Raw genomic sequence first — 17,152 nt, 5'->3', positions numbered from 1 at the left:
ACAACACGTTAGACATCACAACGTCAGGCCACTTTATCGGCTGTACACGTGAACAAAGCCTAGTATTTGAATGCGTTTTGTGTAGAGATTGTTTAAATTGATTTATAATGTACTGCAAATTGTGGCTTTTTATGTTTACTCTTAATACATTTTGATTAATAAGGGTACCATGTTTTTTCCCTGCTAATTAAAGAGTAGGTCATACCTACACATTCAGTCGAATAAAACCCTTTCTTGTCAAATGAAAAAAATAAAGAAATACTACCTGTAATTTGCAATTAATAAAACATATATACAGCACTTTTTAGAGCAGGTAATTTTTTTTAAATTTTACTTTATTTAAAAATAGAAGATGCTATACTGCTCACATGAATATGCAGGGGTTTTGAATAAATCGTAGGATAAAGTCATAATTTATTGATTTTGATTACAAATAAACAACACTGCATATCTAGAACTGAATTCATCTCACATATATATATTTTTCAACACATCAGCTTATCTCATGCTTGTGGAATCGGAACAAAACATGACACAGGCACACAGCATTTATATTTTGCTGTGTGCTAGAGTTGTGTGTCTGTGAGAGAAGGAGAGAGAAGTGTCTCCCCAAGATGTGAATAGAACATGCAATTATAGTAAAGAATTGATATTCATTTTATTTTTGCACTTTTTTACACCAAAAAAAACAATACAACTGTGCTGAATAATAAAACATAACAAGACAAGGAAATAAGAATAAAAGAGTGAAATAAAATACATGGTACAAAATACAAGGTACAGTTAAAATTGTCTGGTATACAGATGTTTGTGTAATAGAAATACTTTCGATTTCTTTTCCACAAAAAGTTCAGTCACCTCTACAAGCAGCTTGAGGTTGTCAGGGTGCCTTGTTGTTTAAAACTGTAATTAGAAGCTTGATATTCCGCACCTTCAGTCTGAAATTTATTTTTTAAAAACATAGCGATGTGGCACATTTAAACATTTTAAATATTTACTGCACACTGCTCTACAGTACTGTATTTTATCAAGTCCTAGTATGAATTTTCCTCATTAACAATTTCCTTTTCAAGTTGTCCTTTATATCCTTGGTTTTGAAACAGTATATTATTGGATTGACAGCAGCAGGTAAGAGACTGTACAGCATTACAACAACAATGCGAACAGGAACACTGAACGTGAATCCCACATTATTTGCCAGGTACACAAAGCATCTTGGCATATAATACAGAAGCGTGATGATGAGCTGTGGCGTGCACGTGGACAGAGTCCGGACGCGGCCCTCAGAGCTGGAAATACGCGCTACAGCGACAATGATGACAAAGTAAGTGAAAACAATAAAACACAGGGGCACCATCAAACTGAACATGGCAAGACCGAACGCAACCAGCTGCACTTCTCGCACATTCTCGCATCCAAGTGTTGTTATCGCAATATGGTCACAATAGCAATGAGTTATCATGTTTGAATTGCAAAAAGGCAAAGTTAGAGCATCGAAAACTACACCCACCATCCACGATACTGGCATCAACCATGATATCCCACAGAGAACAGACACTTTGCTGTTTGTCAAGAGAGTTGTGTAACGCAGTGGAGCGCAAACTGCAATGAAGCGATCGAGAGCCATCACCATCAGGATGAAAGAGTGAACCGCGCCCAAAGCATGAACAAAATACATTTGTGCAAAGCAACTGTAAAAGGAAATAATGCCGTCATCAAACCAGTACTTTGATATGATCTTAGGTAGAGTAACAGTCCCGAATGCTAGGTCAGTTAGTGCCAGGTGGCAGAAGATCAGATATGTGGGTTTGTGAAGATTCCTTTCATATTTCACAAACACTAAAATGAAAATATTTCCTGCAACTATAGCCAGGTAGAGGAGAAACAGCAGGGCGGACACAGGCTTGTACAGGTCTAGTGAAAGTCCAGGGAATCCGATGATGAAGAAATCCGTGATCCTTGTCACGTTCGTGTAGAACATCTTCTCTTAAATTTAACAAACACACGTCAAATAGAAAGGAAAGATACAAAAAATGCTAGGTAAAATAGAATCGTTGACAATAAATGTAACTCCCTCAGATGTGGCAAGTTTTTAGGCAAAAGTAAATAAACCAAAGCATAGTAATTAAATTCTAAATTGTCAATGATTCTCCTGCAGCATCTCACTATAATGCCGCCTAATATGTGCTGAGCATCTTGTTCGATGGTGTATGTAAACAGGTCTATCCCAAAGGGTTGCAGTCCCGAAAGACTTGTACTAGTTTAACATGACAGATAATGTGTTTGTTAAAACTATATTTAGTTTCCAATCAGCGTCTAACTGGAAAATAAACATGTTTTTTAGTTTCATTAAGTCACAGAGACATAAAGTTGCAGTTGATTACTGTAGAATGTGCTATCACTGATTTCCAGCACACAATTTTCTTAATTTTACCCATCAAATTGAAACAAATACACAAACATATGGACAATATATAACTCAATGTTATATATATATAGAAAGGAGAGATATGTTACATGTTATATATATATAAAATATAATTAAAAATGTATTTAAAAGAAATAGTAGAACAATACAAATGTACAATAAATCAATGTTTACCTGCAAATCAGTTCAGTGACTCAAAAATTGATGAACTTGAGGTTAGTGGCTTAAGTTGGAAGCTGCCAGAGCTTCCTCAATGGGCAAAGCAACCTGACATTGTTAGACCAACAGCAATGTTCGAACATATTGTAGATTTAAGACATAAACTGTTTGACTGTGTATGAACAAGTTTTATTCCGTAACCAGGAATCTCTCAATACTGCTTAAGCATTAATTCACAAGATAATAGGACAGATCTGTCTACTCTCAACTATGATTTCTTGTTTATTTATTTGTCTTTTCTTAAAATACAACACATGGACATTTCAAGTCCTAAAATCAAGAGTGCACAGACACTTGCTTTATTGAGGAGACATTTCATATACAATTTGTTTGACATATGGAGATAATAATTTTGTAATAGTAGTATTTTTTTTATTAAGATGTGGCTTTCAATATTACAAGATAGGAAAAACATAAAGAAAAATTGGTTTAGTCAGTCAGTAACAACAGAAACTTGTGTTTTTTGTGCTAGAGTCCTTTTTGTTAACTGTTTCCTCAAACTCTCCCTCATGTCTTTAGCTCTTAAGCAATAAATGAGTGGGTTAATCATCGGGGGTCCAAGGCTGTACAGCATGATAATTACTATTCTCACATCAGGGCCAAATTTAATTCCAACATTACTGGAGAGATATACAAGACATCTGGGTAAATAATAGAGTAAAATTATAATCAGTTGAGTGCTACATGTGGACAGAGTCTTCAGGCGACCTTGGACACTTGCTATCCTAAGCACTGCGACAATTATGCTGCAATATGAGAAAATGATAAATGCCAGAGGCCCCAGTAGCATAACCATAGCAACAACCAAAGCAGGAAAGCCATAAGGGGCCCTGTCCGTGCATGCCAGTGTTGTTATACCAATGTGGTCGCAGTAGCAGTGATTGATTATGTTTGAGGCACAGTAAGGGAGAGGGTACGCCCTAATAACTAACATTAAAGCGGGTGCCTTGGCAAAAATCCAAGCAGTTATACTGAGGATGTAGATGGTGGACTTTTTAAGGATGAGTGAATATCTGAGGGGATGACATATCGCCAAATACCTATCTAAAGCCATCAGGAAAAGAATAAAGGAATTCACGGTGCCCAGATAGTGAACGAAGTACATTTGGATAAAACAAGCGGTGAACGAGATGGTCCCTGATTGAAACCAATACTTACTGATGATCTTAGGCAACGTGGTCGTGCTGAAGAGAATGTCACAAGCACAGAGATTCAGGATGATATAATACATGGGCTTATGAAGGCAGCTGTCTGTTGCAAATAGGAAAATAATCGTTGCATTGCCAATCAGAGTAAAGGAGTAAACCAAGAACAACACCGCTGAGGCGAGACCTTGGTATTCTGGATGAAGACCCGGGAATCCAGTGAGGAAGAATTCAGTCACTGTGCTGTGATTTCCCTCTGGCATGATGGAGCAGAAATATCCTGAACATGACAGAGAACCTACATTAACACACACATCAGATTTAACATTTTAACATCAAACATTTCGAGCAATTATATTATTTAATCGATAAACAGTTTTTTGCTGTTTAAATTATGCTACAGTTAATTATTCATCTTATCTGAAAAAAATGAGCCTCATGAGAAGATCAAAAATCGTATAAAAACCTTTTTAAAATATGCATCAGATGTGTTAACATTTATATTTGTATCTATGTTGGTTTCATGTAATTTGAAATAACATTTGTACAATTTCTCACTAAATAAAAGACTGAAAGTGCCTGGAAATCTCAAGTTGTGTAACAACAAAAGAACAAGATATTTTAGATATTCTATTCAACCTAAGTGTATATAAGTGTACTAATAAAAATAATACATAAAATTTTAAATATCACGTGCAAAGGTCATGATGATGAAAACACTTTTTAATTTCTAAATAATCTTTGACAAACTGAATGCAATCTATTTAAAACTATGTTATTACTCTGCAATAGAGGATAGCTTTTCATTCAACATAAATTTTCCTGCAGCTATATTATCATATTTTAACTAAACCACAGTGACACAAAAAAATAAAAATTTCCTTTTAATCATCTCTTTCTAATTCCATCTCTTCTTTTAGCACAGCCTTTAAAATATATTCTAAATAGCCCGTCACTGTAAATGTCCGTCATGAATGTGACAAAACAGAAAACCTTAGAAATCACGAAAAAGAAAATCTTGAATCCTGGAAGCAAGTAGAAGTCAGTCAGCTCCCGAGGATCAGTGGAAACATACGGGACCTTATCGACAGAACGGCAGCCGACTCCCCGGCTGACTATCGTCATGGCTTATAATGGTGGACTCACTGGACTGATATCCATCCCTTTTTTAATTCTCAGAGGAGACGATCCATCAGCTGACCGCTGCAAGCAAATGAGTGGGAGTTTCATTTAGCCGACAATATCAGAATGTTATCCATAGTATTTATCTAAGGATAAAACACAGATAATCAACTGGAGTTGGTGATTGCTTTTATAATTTGTCACTGTGAAATAAAATACAATACGTTCATACATACTCTACCAGTCAAACATTTGGACACACCTTCTCATTCAATGGTTTTTCTTAATTTTTCTGTCTTTCTACATTACAGATTAATATTGAAGACATCAAACTATGAAGGAACACATATAGAATTATTTGGTAAAGAAAAAAGCGTTAAACAAACCAGAATATGTATTATATTTCAGATTCTTCAAAGTAGCCACCTTTTGCTATGATGACAGCTTTGCTGCTCTCGGCCTTCTTTCAATCAGCTCCATGCGGAAGTCACCTGGAATGGTTTTTAATTAACAGGTTTGCCTTGTCAAGAGTTAATTTGTGGAATTTCTTGCCTTCTTAATGTGTTTGAGACCATCAGTTGTGTTGTGCAGAGGCAGGTTGTTGGTGCACAGTTCGATACAGTGAATAGGTCTATTCGACTACAGTTCTAATCCATATTATGGCAAGAACCACTCAACCAAGAAAATTAAGTATATAGAACCCAGTTATAGTCTATAACTTGGGCTCATACATGACCTAATCTTGCAATCTTATATCAAAAGCAGACAATCTATGGATATAATCAGCAGTTAATCTGCTCTCAGTGAAGAGAGAAGCCAATTGCATGAGTTTATATGTATTTATTACATTGGGCTATAGGAAATATTAAAAATGTAAGACAACGTGGGATACAAATGACAAACCTTTTTTCTAATGAAATGATAGAACAAGATAAATGTACAATAATTCAATGTTTACATGCAAATCAATTCAGTGACTCAAAATTGATGAACTGGACATTAGTGACCAAAGTTGGAAGCTGCCAGAGCTTCCTCAATGTGCAAAGCGACCTGATATTTTAAGACTTATAGCAATGTCCTTTTATATTGTACATTTAGACACAAACTGTTTGTCTGTTTATGGGGGAAAACAATTTTTTTTTCATCCTTTACTGAACAAGTTTTATCCTGTAACCAGGCATCACTCAATACTTCTTAAATATCAATTCACAAGATAATCAGACTTTTCCGTCTACTCTCAACAATGTCTTATTTATTGTAAGTCTTTTCTTAAAATAAAACACATTTCAAATCTTAAAATCAAAAGAGTGCACAGACACTTGCTTCATCGAGGAGACATTTCATAGATGATTTATTTGACATATGGAGATAAACATTTTGTAATTGTAGGTTTTGTCCTGTAGAAAAATTAAGATATGGCGTTCTATATTAGAAGAAAGGAAAAACATTGAAAATTGGTTAAGTCAGTCAGTAACAACAGAAAGTTGTGTTTTTTGTGCATGAGTCCTTTTTTTAAACTGTTTCCTCAAACTCTCCCTCATGTCTTTAGCTCTTAAGCAATAAATGAGTGGGTTAATCATCGGGGGACCAAGGCTGTACAGCATGATAATTACTATTCTCACATCAGGGCTAAATTTAATGCCAACATTACTGAAGAAATATACAAGACATCTCGGTAAATAATAGAGTAAAATTATAATTAGTTGAGTGCTACATGTGGACAGAGACTTCAGGCGACCTTGGGCATTTGTTATTCTAAGCACTGCGACAATTATGCTGCAATATGAGAAAATGATAAATGCCAGAGGCCCCAGTAGCATAACCATCGCAACAACGAAAGCAGGAAAGCCATAAGGGGCCCTGTCCGTGCATGCCAGTGTTGTTATACCAATGTGGTCGCAGTAGCAGTGATTGATTATGTTTGAGGCACAGTAAGGAAGAGGGTACGCCCTAATAACTAACGATAAAGAAGGTGCCTTGGCAAAAATCCATGCAGTAATACTGAGGATGTAGATGGTGGACTTTTTAAGGATGAGTGAATATCTGAGGGGATGACATATCGCCAAATACCTATCTAAAGCCATCAGGAAAAGAATAAAGGAATTCACGGTGGCCAGATAGTGAACGAAGTACATTTGGATAAAACAAGCGGTGAACGAGATGGTCCCTGATTGAAACCAATACTTACTGATGATCTTAGGCAACGTGGTCGTGCTGAAGAGAATGTCACAAGCACAGAGATTCAGGATGATATAATACATGGGCTTATGAAGGCAGCTGTCTGTTGCAAATAGGAAAATAATCGTTGCATTGCCAATCAGAGTTAAGGAGTAAACCAAGAACAACACCGCTGAGGCGAGACCTTGGTATTCTGGATGAAGACCCGGGAATCCAGTGAGGAAGAATTCAGTCACTGTGCTGTGATTTCCCTCTGGCATGATGGAGCATAAATATCCTGAACATGACAGAGAACCTAAATTAACACACACATCAGATTTAACAATTTAACATCAAACATTTCAAGCAATTCTACTATTGAATTGATAAACAGATTTTATGCTGTCTTTAAATTATGTTACAGTAAATGATTCATCTTACATGACAAATAAGCCTCATGACAAGTTAAAAAATCCTATATTTAAGCATGCATCAGATATGTTAAAATGTATATTTTGTGTTCATGTTGTAATTTCAATTAACATTAGTACAATTTCTCACTAAATATAAGACTGAAAGTGCCTGAAAATTTTCAAATGGTGTAACAACAATAGAACAAGATAAAATATATTCTAAATAGCACGTCACTGTATATGTTCGTAATGAATGTGACAAAACAAAAACCTTAGAAATCTTGAATAAGAAAATCTTGAATCCTGGAAGCAAGTCAGTCAGCTCCTAAAGATCAGTGTTTACATACTGGACCTTATCGACAGCATGGCAGCAGACTCCCCGGCTGACTCACCCTCTGAAGAAAAGACAGCTCACCTCATGTCTTTTAATGGTGGATTGATATCCATCCCTTTTTTAATTCTCACTGGAGACGATCCATCAGCTGACCGCTGCAAACACACAACTGGAAGTTCCTTTTATCCCGACAATTTCAAAGTGATATTGAGTTGGTTTTTGCTTTGATGATTTGTACATCAATAATAACACCTTCATGATTTTCTTATTTCAAATTATAACTCAATATCCTTGCAATACATGTAGTAATTATTAATTAAATCAGTGGGGAGATGCTATGTTGCGCATGACAGGCCCCTCATGATGGCTGATTGGAAGAAACATTAATTTAATAAAGCTAATTAATTATAAGTCCCACTTGGGTAAACAACTTCAAAACAACAGAAACCCCAACGTGCACCTAAATTGACTCTGAGCAGGGAGTGTTAATATCCCCAGTGTTTAATGGTGGTCTCCCAGCATGTGACATGTGTTCATCAAGACAACGAGCCAGGAAACATGGAATGTGAGTCACATGCTTGAAAAGGACAATGAACGTCTGTGGTTGCTATCACTATCTTTAGTATTTACAGTATTTGTAGGGGTGATGTAGTTATAGAAAGTTTGACTGTAGCAGCAGTTGGATTAGTGGTGTAAGAGACAGTTTAGAGATAAATGGTTACATTGCCCGCCCCTGAAATACTGTCAATAGAGTTTTTTGTTTTAGTTTCATAACGAAGCCAAACCATGAATCAGTCAAATATTCTCATAGTATTATTTTGACAGATGGTGGATTTGATACAAGAGCAGTTGTTTTGATTTAGTAAAGCATAGAATCCTTTCTTAAGTTGAATGGTGATATCGTATTGGTAAAAATACTAAAACTACTACTACTAGTAGTAGTAATATCAAAACGAGTATACATGTACAATGCTGGAGGGGTTGCTTTTATGATGTATCTCAATGAAGTTCACAAATACCTTAAAGCAGCTGGCAACAATTTCAAGTGATGTTGATAGTTTGGACATCTTCCTTGAAAGGCACACCAAGAACAAGGCACAGAAAAGGTATAAGAGGCCTTCCATTTGGTCAAGCCACTATACCAGGGACCTGGCAGAAACTTCTCCAGTTTGACGACCACAATGCGTAAACTCTTCAGTTTCCTGTCCTAAGGTCCTCCTTCTGGCGTTCTAGGAGGAAGACAATTGTCTCCTCTGGAATTTGTCTCCACTGATGTTATGGGGGTGGTCTGCAGGATCTCCACACCTGGGCCCCATACAGCCATGAAGAAGCTGGTGGTCATATAGTACTGTATGTATCACACACTGGACAGAATGGCCCGTGGTCGACAGCCATGTTGTGTGCCCTTCCCATGTTGCATGCTTTTTTAGACATGGAAGGAAATCAGCGTGGTAATCTTGAAATCACTGCCATCACCAACTAACTGAAGATGGGTGAAAACAGAAGGAAGTGATGATGTTGTGGCAAGATCCCTCACTTTTCAATCATTGTAGTGCCAGGCCATAATCTGTGGAAAGTTGAACAGTTGACATAATCAACATGTGTTCATAGAATGGTCTGGTTTATTCAAACAACTTAGCAACCGTGCATTTAATGAAAACCATCCCATGGCCCAAGGTGCTGTTAAATTGTAACTGTTTGCAACTCCTGTGGTTTTCCTGAGACTTTCCCACCATTTTGTTGTATTTTCTTTTATATATTATTCCCTTATATTTTAACAAAACATATTTTTGTTTTTAACTTCAATATAAATAATATTTGCATCACTTACAATATGGAGATATGCAGTTTGGGGCTTTTCAACACCATTAAACATGGTAATCAGAATGTCAATCTGGCCTATTCTCCTGATTTCTTCTAGATATACTAAGTTTACCAAGTTGGTGCTTGTCATCAAAATGTTAAACAACATGTTAGCAATGCCACCACTGTTAAGTATGTAGTAATGAGAATTCACTCATCCCCAAGGGGGCTACAGTCACACACTCACACTTTAATCGCACACGTGAGACCATAATTGGCACGAGACACTAACTAGTCTCCTCATGGAACTCGTTTGTGTTCTGATTCACATCAGTGTTGAAACAAACATGTCAAACTTCCTGCAAGGCAAAACTTTTTAATAGTTTATTTTGATGAAAACACCATTTGTGTATCTTCCTTACATCACTTGCACAAAAAGTTTTTTCATCCTATGAGCAGCAGAAAGATTGTATGATATTAATTGACATATTTGCGGACAATAGATTTGGATTAAGAAATGTCTGTTTAGAAGCAGCTCTATTGATAGTTTTATCAGTTTCGACATAAAGAATTTGGATGACACAGTGGCCGTCAGAGGAGTAACAGGCACCAACATAAAATATATACCAGTCAGAACATGTTTAGCTTAGGAAAGAAAAAAATCAGGATGGGGAGGTAACTGCCTCTGTTCAAAGTGGAAAAAGACGCCTGTCTGATGTTTTGGGCTTCAGTTATAGATGTTAGTGAATAATCTGTTCAAGACAGAACCACCAAGAGTAGAGCTGAAATACTTGGTGGGGGGGCAGGTCTGTTCTCTTTCTTACAGCAGTGAAAGTAGCAAAAGAGGAAAAATACATCATTTGATATGATGTGATTGGGAATAAGGTTTTGTTCAATATTAGCCTTAGATTGTGTTTTTCGGTCTCTTATTTGTAAAGATGTCTTGAAAAGAGAGTTCTCCGTACAGACAATAGTTGTTGGACTACATTTGTGATGAAGAAGCTTCAAAAGTTCGTCCTCCATTCCCACAAAGGGCAAAGTATTAATACTGGAATAGCCAGTGGTAAAATACAGATTTTTAAAACTTAAATGACCAAGACACTAAAATCCTTGTGTCTTCATATTCACCAGAAATGTATCAATCCTCAGTGATGCATTTTTAACAGGAAAGTTTCAAATCCATGGACAATTTGTTGTTGACATTCACAGATAGAAATCAACCAATTCAGCAGATTTCCAAATTGGTGTTATTCTAATTTTACAACAAATCTAACTCGCTACCAGCTGAAATCTGGGGCCAAGGGGCCTATCCAATGAAAAGTTACAGTTCTGCTGAGAAATAAAACCCTAAATCCTCGAGGTTATTGGTTAAACTCTGTTTTTGGTTGTAGTGAAGGCTTAGAGTTTTTTGTAAAAATGTAACAGCGATGACAAGTTATTATTTTATCCGATATCAAATTATGTTTTGCTCAGAGAAATTTTTTTCCGGTTTTAGTTTAATCTTGACGTTTTATTGAATTATCTTATTTAGTTGAATATGCTTTTTCACAATGCTTCAATCGCAGTCCATGAATGAAACGTTAACATTTCAGTTTATCCATAATATTAAACATAAATTAAACAAACTTTAAATGTGATCATTGAAGAATCTGACATTAGACTATCATGTCACACTTGACTCGGTGCTGCCACCTGCTGTGGTTGATCATGTCTTTGCACATCAAACCTGAAAACAGATCTACATATTAAAGAAGTTGTATATAAAAATATACATGATTTTTTGTTTAATGGTATTGACGAGTTCATGAGGGAATATACACTTATACTCATTTTTTTCTTTTCCTTTTTAGACGAACATCAACTGATGAAGTTTCAACATTACTGTAAATGTAATTTACGGATTAAAAAACACATGTTAAGCAAACACTGATGCTCACATGGTATTTAAAGTTACACACTGTAGATGTGGGCTGTCGAACACAAAACCGGGACATTTATAAGTGCTTGAAAAAATTCCATAGAGAAATTTTGATCAACTCTATTGGAGTCAGAACTGAGACATAAGATAACTTTCAATTTTTATAAGGATGACTCACATATATGTTACCCTCTTTTTATTTTTTATGTTTTCTTTTATATGTTATACTCATTTTGACTTATCTAAATGAATTTCAATGTTACAATTTCGCCCTGCTGGTTCTGACAGTAGACTAAACTACTACTTCACTATTCTGTAATTTTAACTGAGCAACAATGCAATTATCTGTGCAATTCATATATAATCATTATCTTTCCATGCGTAATCATAATAACATTTTAATTTCCTGTTCACATGGCGTATTTTATTGCCTTTATTGGAGTTCCTTGATTTTATATTGCATGTTTACTAATTCATTACTTTTTATGAGTGTTATTTATTTTTACTTTCCCCATTGCTGTTGTAACATGGCACATCTCTGTGTTGTGGGACTATTATACAATGACCTTATCTTATCTTAAGTGGATAAGTAATAGTGGATTTAGGTCCTTATTGGTTTTGACAATATATTTCTATTGTTAAGTAAAGTAAGATATTATAGTATATTTTCTATAGATGGATATTAAAGTGTTGCACAGTTTTTAAAGTCTGTCTTTATAAATGAAAACTTAAAAGCGAACCTCCATTTAACTTTTCACAACCCTCAAGCGTGTCACAGTCGGAAAACAACACAGTGGCTGTTTACTTCCCCGTCACCAAACCCTCGGAGGTTCATTACAGGAGCTGAGTGCTGAGGACACATCGCTCCTGAGGGCTGAGGGTGACACATCTTTCCTATCAACACGTCGTCAACAAGGAGGTCATTAACCTAATGAGCTAAGTTAGAGAAAGAAACAGTTTCTGAGTAAATATGACACCTTGGATAGATGTGTCTTCAAAGTTCAGTTGGAGATTAGAACAACTGAAGGGTGACTTATAACTTATTGTTCTTACTGTATATATTGTTGTTTTATGTCCAATTGTTGTTTTATGTACAATGCACCAACCACAGCAAGGCCATTTCCTCTATTTATAAATATACATGACAATTAAAAGAATTTTGATTCTGATGATGTTTATCTCCAACAAGTCACATGCTGGAAAACGTTCTTCAAAAACGATTAAAATATTATACGTCTGTAAAACTGTCTTAGCTTCATGTATATATATGCATGAGATTGCATATGTTTGCTAAACAGTAACAAACAAGACAGATAAAGTTTTAACATATCAGCATTGTTAAATACACCTCTTGAGGTTTACACCCATGATTGTTCTCCTCTCTAACAAGTTACAGTGTGTATGCATTCTCATTAATACTCTGCCAACAAGTGCATGTTTTTAGATGCTGAAATTCTTACTGATGTGATAATTTATCTCTGTCAGCTTTGATTTTTTATTACCTAATATCAAATCATATTTTTCAACAAACAAGTGCATTGTTATGTTGTGTGAGAGTAAGTGTGTGAAGTGCATTAAACACTTTTGATTTTGATGAGTAGCAAATGAAAAATAGGGTTTAGTCTTCTTATGACCGTCTCTTTTTTATTTATTTTTTCTCCGTCCTTTTGGACTTTTATTTGCCACTTATTAATATGGATCTTACAAAATCTATTAAGATATGTTTATTTGTTATATTTTTGTATTATCTCATTGTATGTGACTGTGATACATCATAAAACATTCTATAGATATCGACCATATAAAAGTAATAAGTTATTATTACTGCTTTCTTAAATAAAATGTTTTAATAAAAAATAATTCACGATTAATCCTAAAACTCCAAAAAATTATACATAGTTCATTCAAACTCATAAAAGAATAGTGATTCTCTACAAAATGCAGTAGGTAGTTTAAATCACCCACATTCATTGATAAATTGCAAGAAAGTATTATGTATTTCTCTGTGTGTAAAAAATATCAATATTGTGCAACTAAAAGCCAAACGGAAACGTGAAATGTGAATATAAGTAGGTCATTTTGTGACATCATATCATTGATGTTTGCAATATCAAATCTCACCCCGCAGTTTAAAGGGAAATACTAGTATACACACACAAACAGGTACAAAACAGTTTAACTAAAACAAGCAGGCATTCATATGTACTTGTTAATAATAATGTAATCAGGGTTCTTTGGATGTATGTATCAGATAATGCAATTACTTCTTAATCTGGATCTATTTGTAAATAGATATAAAAATGGAAAAGGTTTAAAAGGGGTCAATTCAGTAAATATTTAAACACCAGCTAGCTTTCCATATTTCTTTTGTTTTCTTCCTCCTAAATGTATAATATAATGTGCTTTAATATGTATAAATAACTGGCATATTGTAAGCTATAATCTCAGTGGGGTTGGTACCTCTGATACTCTTACTGCCTCCCAGGTCTTTTACTGATGTCAGAAAGCACACAAGGGCAACAATTCACACAAACTGAAACTTCACCGTTCTTTGTTGAACCAATTGGAAGAAACCTAATGTGCTTTCTGTGCATTTGTTGGCATGAATGACTTTGTTGTGTACTAATTGAGCCCTCTGCAATATATATATATATATATGTAAATATATTCAGTAAAACTTTGATAAAACTTGAATGGACTGATAAATATTCCTCTATTTAGCAAAATGCCGTTCCTCTTAGCCTTCTTAATTTTCTTGATCTTTCCTATGAATAGTATAGATTATTCTCACACATCCAATATTCAAGTTTGTTCATTCCCAGTCATGTTTTGGCAGGTTTGAAAGTACAAACAATAGTAATATCTAACATGGGCACTTTAAACTTTGATTATGCACTGGATCAACAAGTTTAGCTGCAATTAGGTGAAGACTGAGCTGTTTTACATCCCTTCCCCCACTCCCAGATATACAAAGCATATTATCACCGTATTTGTCAACAAGAGAAATTAATAATTTAAATAGCATTAGTGGAAAACAAATCAACAAACAAGTTCTTAAGCACATAAATATCATTTTATTTGCTGCAACTGCTGCAGAAGAAAAAATGATCAGCATCACAAAGTAGTATAATAATATAACAGTAATGAATTATGTGGTCAAATGTGGCAGAACATTCTGAGCATTTTTTTGTAAAATGTATGTTTATTTAGAGGTTAATTCCTCTTAAACATAGTTTTACTGTTGTTCATCTGCTTTATTTGAATTTGTCAGAACCATTCTAAACATTTAATCAAAATAACCGAGTTTGTAGCTAAAACAAGAGAAGGAGGAGGAAAAAATTCAAGTCACTGTTGCTGTAAAGATTTTATTCCTAAACAATTGCACCACTTTTTCTCTAATCTCTTTAGTTTTTAGTCCGTAGATGATGGGATTCAGTGTTGGGGGGAATATTAAGGTTGAGACCCCGATGAACCTCCTCAAAGTTGGGGAAATGTTGTGTATCCTGTATGATATGATAGTGAAGAGCCCCAGGCACTCCAACAGGAGGAAAACTATGAGATGCGTGGCACAGGTCTGCAGAGCTTTGGCCCTTGTGTCCAATCGTTTGGTTCTGAAACACGCAACAAGGATCTGGAGATATGTGTAGACAATCATACCAAGAGATATCAACTGGGAGAGGGCGACCATGCAAAGCCCATAAATGTTGTTGACGGTGGTTCTGGTGCAGACCAGAGACAGCAGCGATGGATTATCACAGTAGGCCTGTGTGATCTCGGATCGACAGCGGGGTAAACGCAGATGCAGAAGAAAAAGCACGGCTATCAAAAGTAAACAACTCAGCCACACAATCGTGATTATTTTCATGATGTGAGCATTTGTCATGACAGTGTGGTATTTCAAAGGGCAGCAGATTGCAATGTATCTATCGTACGCCATGGCACTCAGGAAAAACACTGCACCTCCCGCATAAATGTGGATAAAGAACGCCTGGGTGACGCAAGTGGAGTAGTGCATCATCCGGTTGTTTGTCAGGATTTCCTTGATGACCTGTGGAAAGAACGCTGTGGAGCCAATGAGGTCGTTGATGGGGAGGTTCAGCAGGATCAGATACATGGGCTGGTGCAGAGATTTGTTCAGTACGATGGTGAAGATGAGAATGAGGTTGCAGAAAAGTATAATCATGTAACCCAGAGTTGCGAAGAGAAAGGCAGGAGCGACGGCTTCAGGGGAGAGGTTGTAGTCAATCAGCAGGACGAAGGAGGAGTTGTCCATCCTGACGCTCTTCTTCCCTGGAAGAGGGAAAAGCCATTAATAAAGTGCAAAACTGTTTTTATACACAGCATCACATCAGCAAAGACATAATACGAAAGAAAGACATGCATCAATAACAGTTAAATTCAAGTGGAATGAGCAAATTAAGTGTTCCTGTGAAGGACAGAACTAACCAAATTAAAAATCTGAAGATGTCCACTCCTCTGCGACTGGAGTTCACATGAAAGTCTCAACCAAACCACATTAACACATTAATTTCATGTGTTGGATTAACAGTTTGGAGCTACAACAAAATACACTCAGTGAAAAGCAGGAAGTTAGATAAAGCTCAATAAATATCATCACAAACCACACCGAACAGGGACAGTGACAGAGACAGTGACATCTGGTGGGAGGATGCGAGGGATCAGCAGTTATATACACGTGATTTCTGTTGAAAATGCAGCTCCCCAGAGTTTTTTCCACGTTATCATAAAGTTTGTCTCGATTGCCATGACAGTCGCTGGCTCACAAGAGACTTTGGAAATGTCATTACCTCACAGCCACCGGCAAATTAATGAAAGTCAGTTGGGAGAAAGATTAATAAATAGCAATTGTAAGTGGTTTAGAATCTGAATCCGAGTTTATTGCCAAGTAGGTTTACATATACATTTTGCTGTGGTGTGTTTTGTGCACATATGAAAATATTTGAACAACGGAATATTTACAATTTAAAGTATGTATTATTGGATCAGACTGACACAAATTATGCAGGAGTAGTTTCCCTCTTCTCTGGTGAAATAGCTTTAATTGAAAGAGCTTGGAATTAACAAACAAAAAAGGATACACAAACACACTGAAGCGGTCGTCTGTAGAAACATCTTTGACAAAATATATGTAGAATAAGCTGAAGTTATAGAGGTCATACATTTAAACAGAAGGTTGAGGTATCATTGTGCAGTTATGGCAGACGGCAGTGTGGGTATCTAGACCGCTGGATGAAAAAATAATGTTAAAATTGTGTAGAAACATTTCAAAACTGCTCTTTGTTTCTTCAGCAGAAGAATCGGCAGCAACAAATGACTCAGAAGACCCCTCTGGTTTCCAGCTCTGTCTCCTACAAATTACATTTATATGGAACTAATTTGTAGGAAATACAAAATGAAAGAAATATTATTTTTCGTTTCTTATTATTACAATCTTGTATTACTGACATCATGGAGTCATGGTCCAGCTCTGTGTTCATGGGGTCAGTGATGTTGAGGCTGTGGCTGTTGAAGCAGTGCTTTTGTAGGAAAAGGGGCTGGATTATAAAAGTAAAAGATAATATTCTTCTTCAACTTGTTCTCACAGTTTTACAG

General features: G+C 35.8%; 4 protein-coding genes across 4 annotated transcripts; all 4 read right to left on the bottom strand.

The window, feature by feature from the left end:
• Positions 1–1,027: 1,027 nt before the first annotated feature.
• Positions 1,028–1,981, bottom strand: LOC133952123 (olfactory receptor 52E8-like). The gene has a single exon (XM_062386417.1). The coding sequence runs from the start codon at positions 1,979–1,981 to the stop codon at positions 1,028–1,030; it is 954 nt and encodes a 317-aa protein (XP_062242401.1).
• A 1,099-nt stretch (positions 1,982–3,080) lies between these two features.
• Positions 3,081–4,055, bottom strand: LOC133952062 (olfactory receptor 13C2-like). The gene has a single exon (XM_062386334.1). It carries the CDS (start codon positions 4,053–4,055, stop codon positions 3,081–3,083), a length of 975 nt encoding a protein of 324 aa, XP_062242318.1.
• Positions 4,056–6,377: 2,322 nt separating this feature from the next.
• LOC133952061 (olfactory receptor 2AT4-like) lies at positions 6,378–7,352 on the bottom strand. The gene has a single exon (XM_062386332.1). The coding sequence runs from the start codon at positions 7,350–7,352 to the stop codon at positions 6,378–6,380; it is 975 nt and encodes a 324-aa protein (XP_062242316.1).
• A 7,527-nt stretch (positions 7,353–14,879) lies between these two features.
• LOC133952060 (putative gustatory receptor clone PTE03) lies at positions 14,880–15,812 on the bottom strand. Its single transcript, XM_062386331.1, has one exon. It carries the CDS (start codon positions 15,810–15,812, stop codon positions 14,880–14,882), a length of 933 nt encoding a protein of 310 aa, XP_062242315.1.
• Positions 15,813–17,152: the final 1,340 nt, after the last annotated feature.

The sequence above is a fragment of the Platichthys flesus genome, chromosome 4, assembly GCF_949316205.1.
Source record: "Platichthys flesus chromosome 4, fPlaFle2.1, whole genome shotgun sequence".
In the NCBI taxonomy this organism is placed as follows: domain Eukaryota; kingdom Metazoa; phylum Chordata; class Actinopteri; order Pleuronectiformes; family Pleuronectidae; genus Platichthys; species Platichthys flesus.
This window is presented reverse-complemented; position numbering and strand designations above follow the sequence as displayed.

What these genes read in the sequence shown, in the direction of transcription:
- LOC133952123 (XM_062386417.1), bottom strand. Translation starts at nt 1,981, where the DNA reads ATGTTCTACACGAACGTGACAAGGATCACGGATTTCTTCATCATCGGA.
- LOC133952061 (XM_062386332.1), bottom strand. Translation starts at nt 7,352, where the DNA reads ATGCCAGAGGGAAATCACAGCACAGTGACTGAATTCTTCCTCACTGGA.
- LOC133952062 (XM_062386334.1), bottom strand. Translation starts at nt 4,055, where the DNA reads ATGCCAGAGGGAAATCACAGCACAGTGACTGAATTCTTCCTCACTGGA.
- LOC133952060 (XM_062386331.1), bottom strand. Translation starts at nt 15,812, where the DNA reads ATGGACAACTCCTCCTTCGTCCTGCTGATTGACTACAACCTCTCCCCT.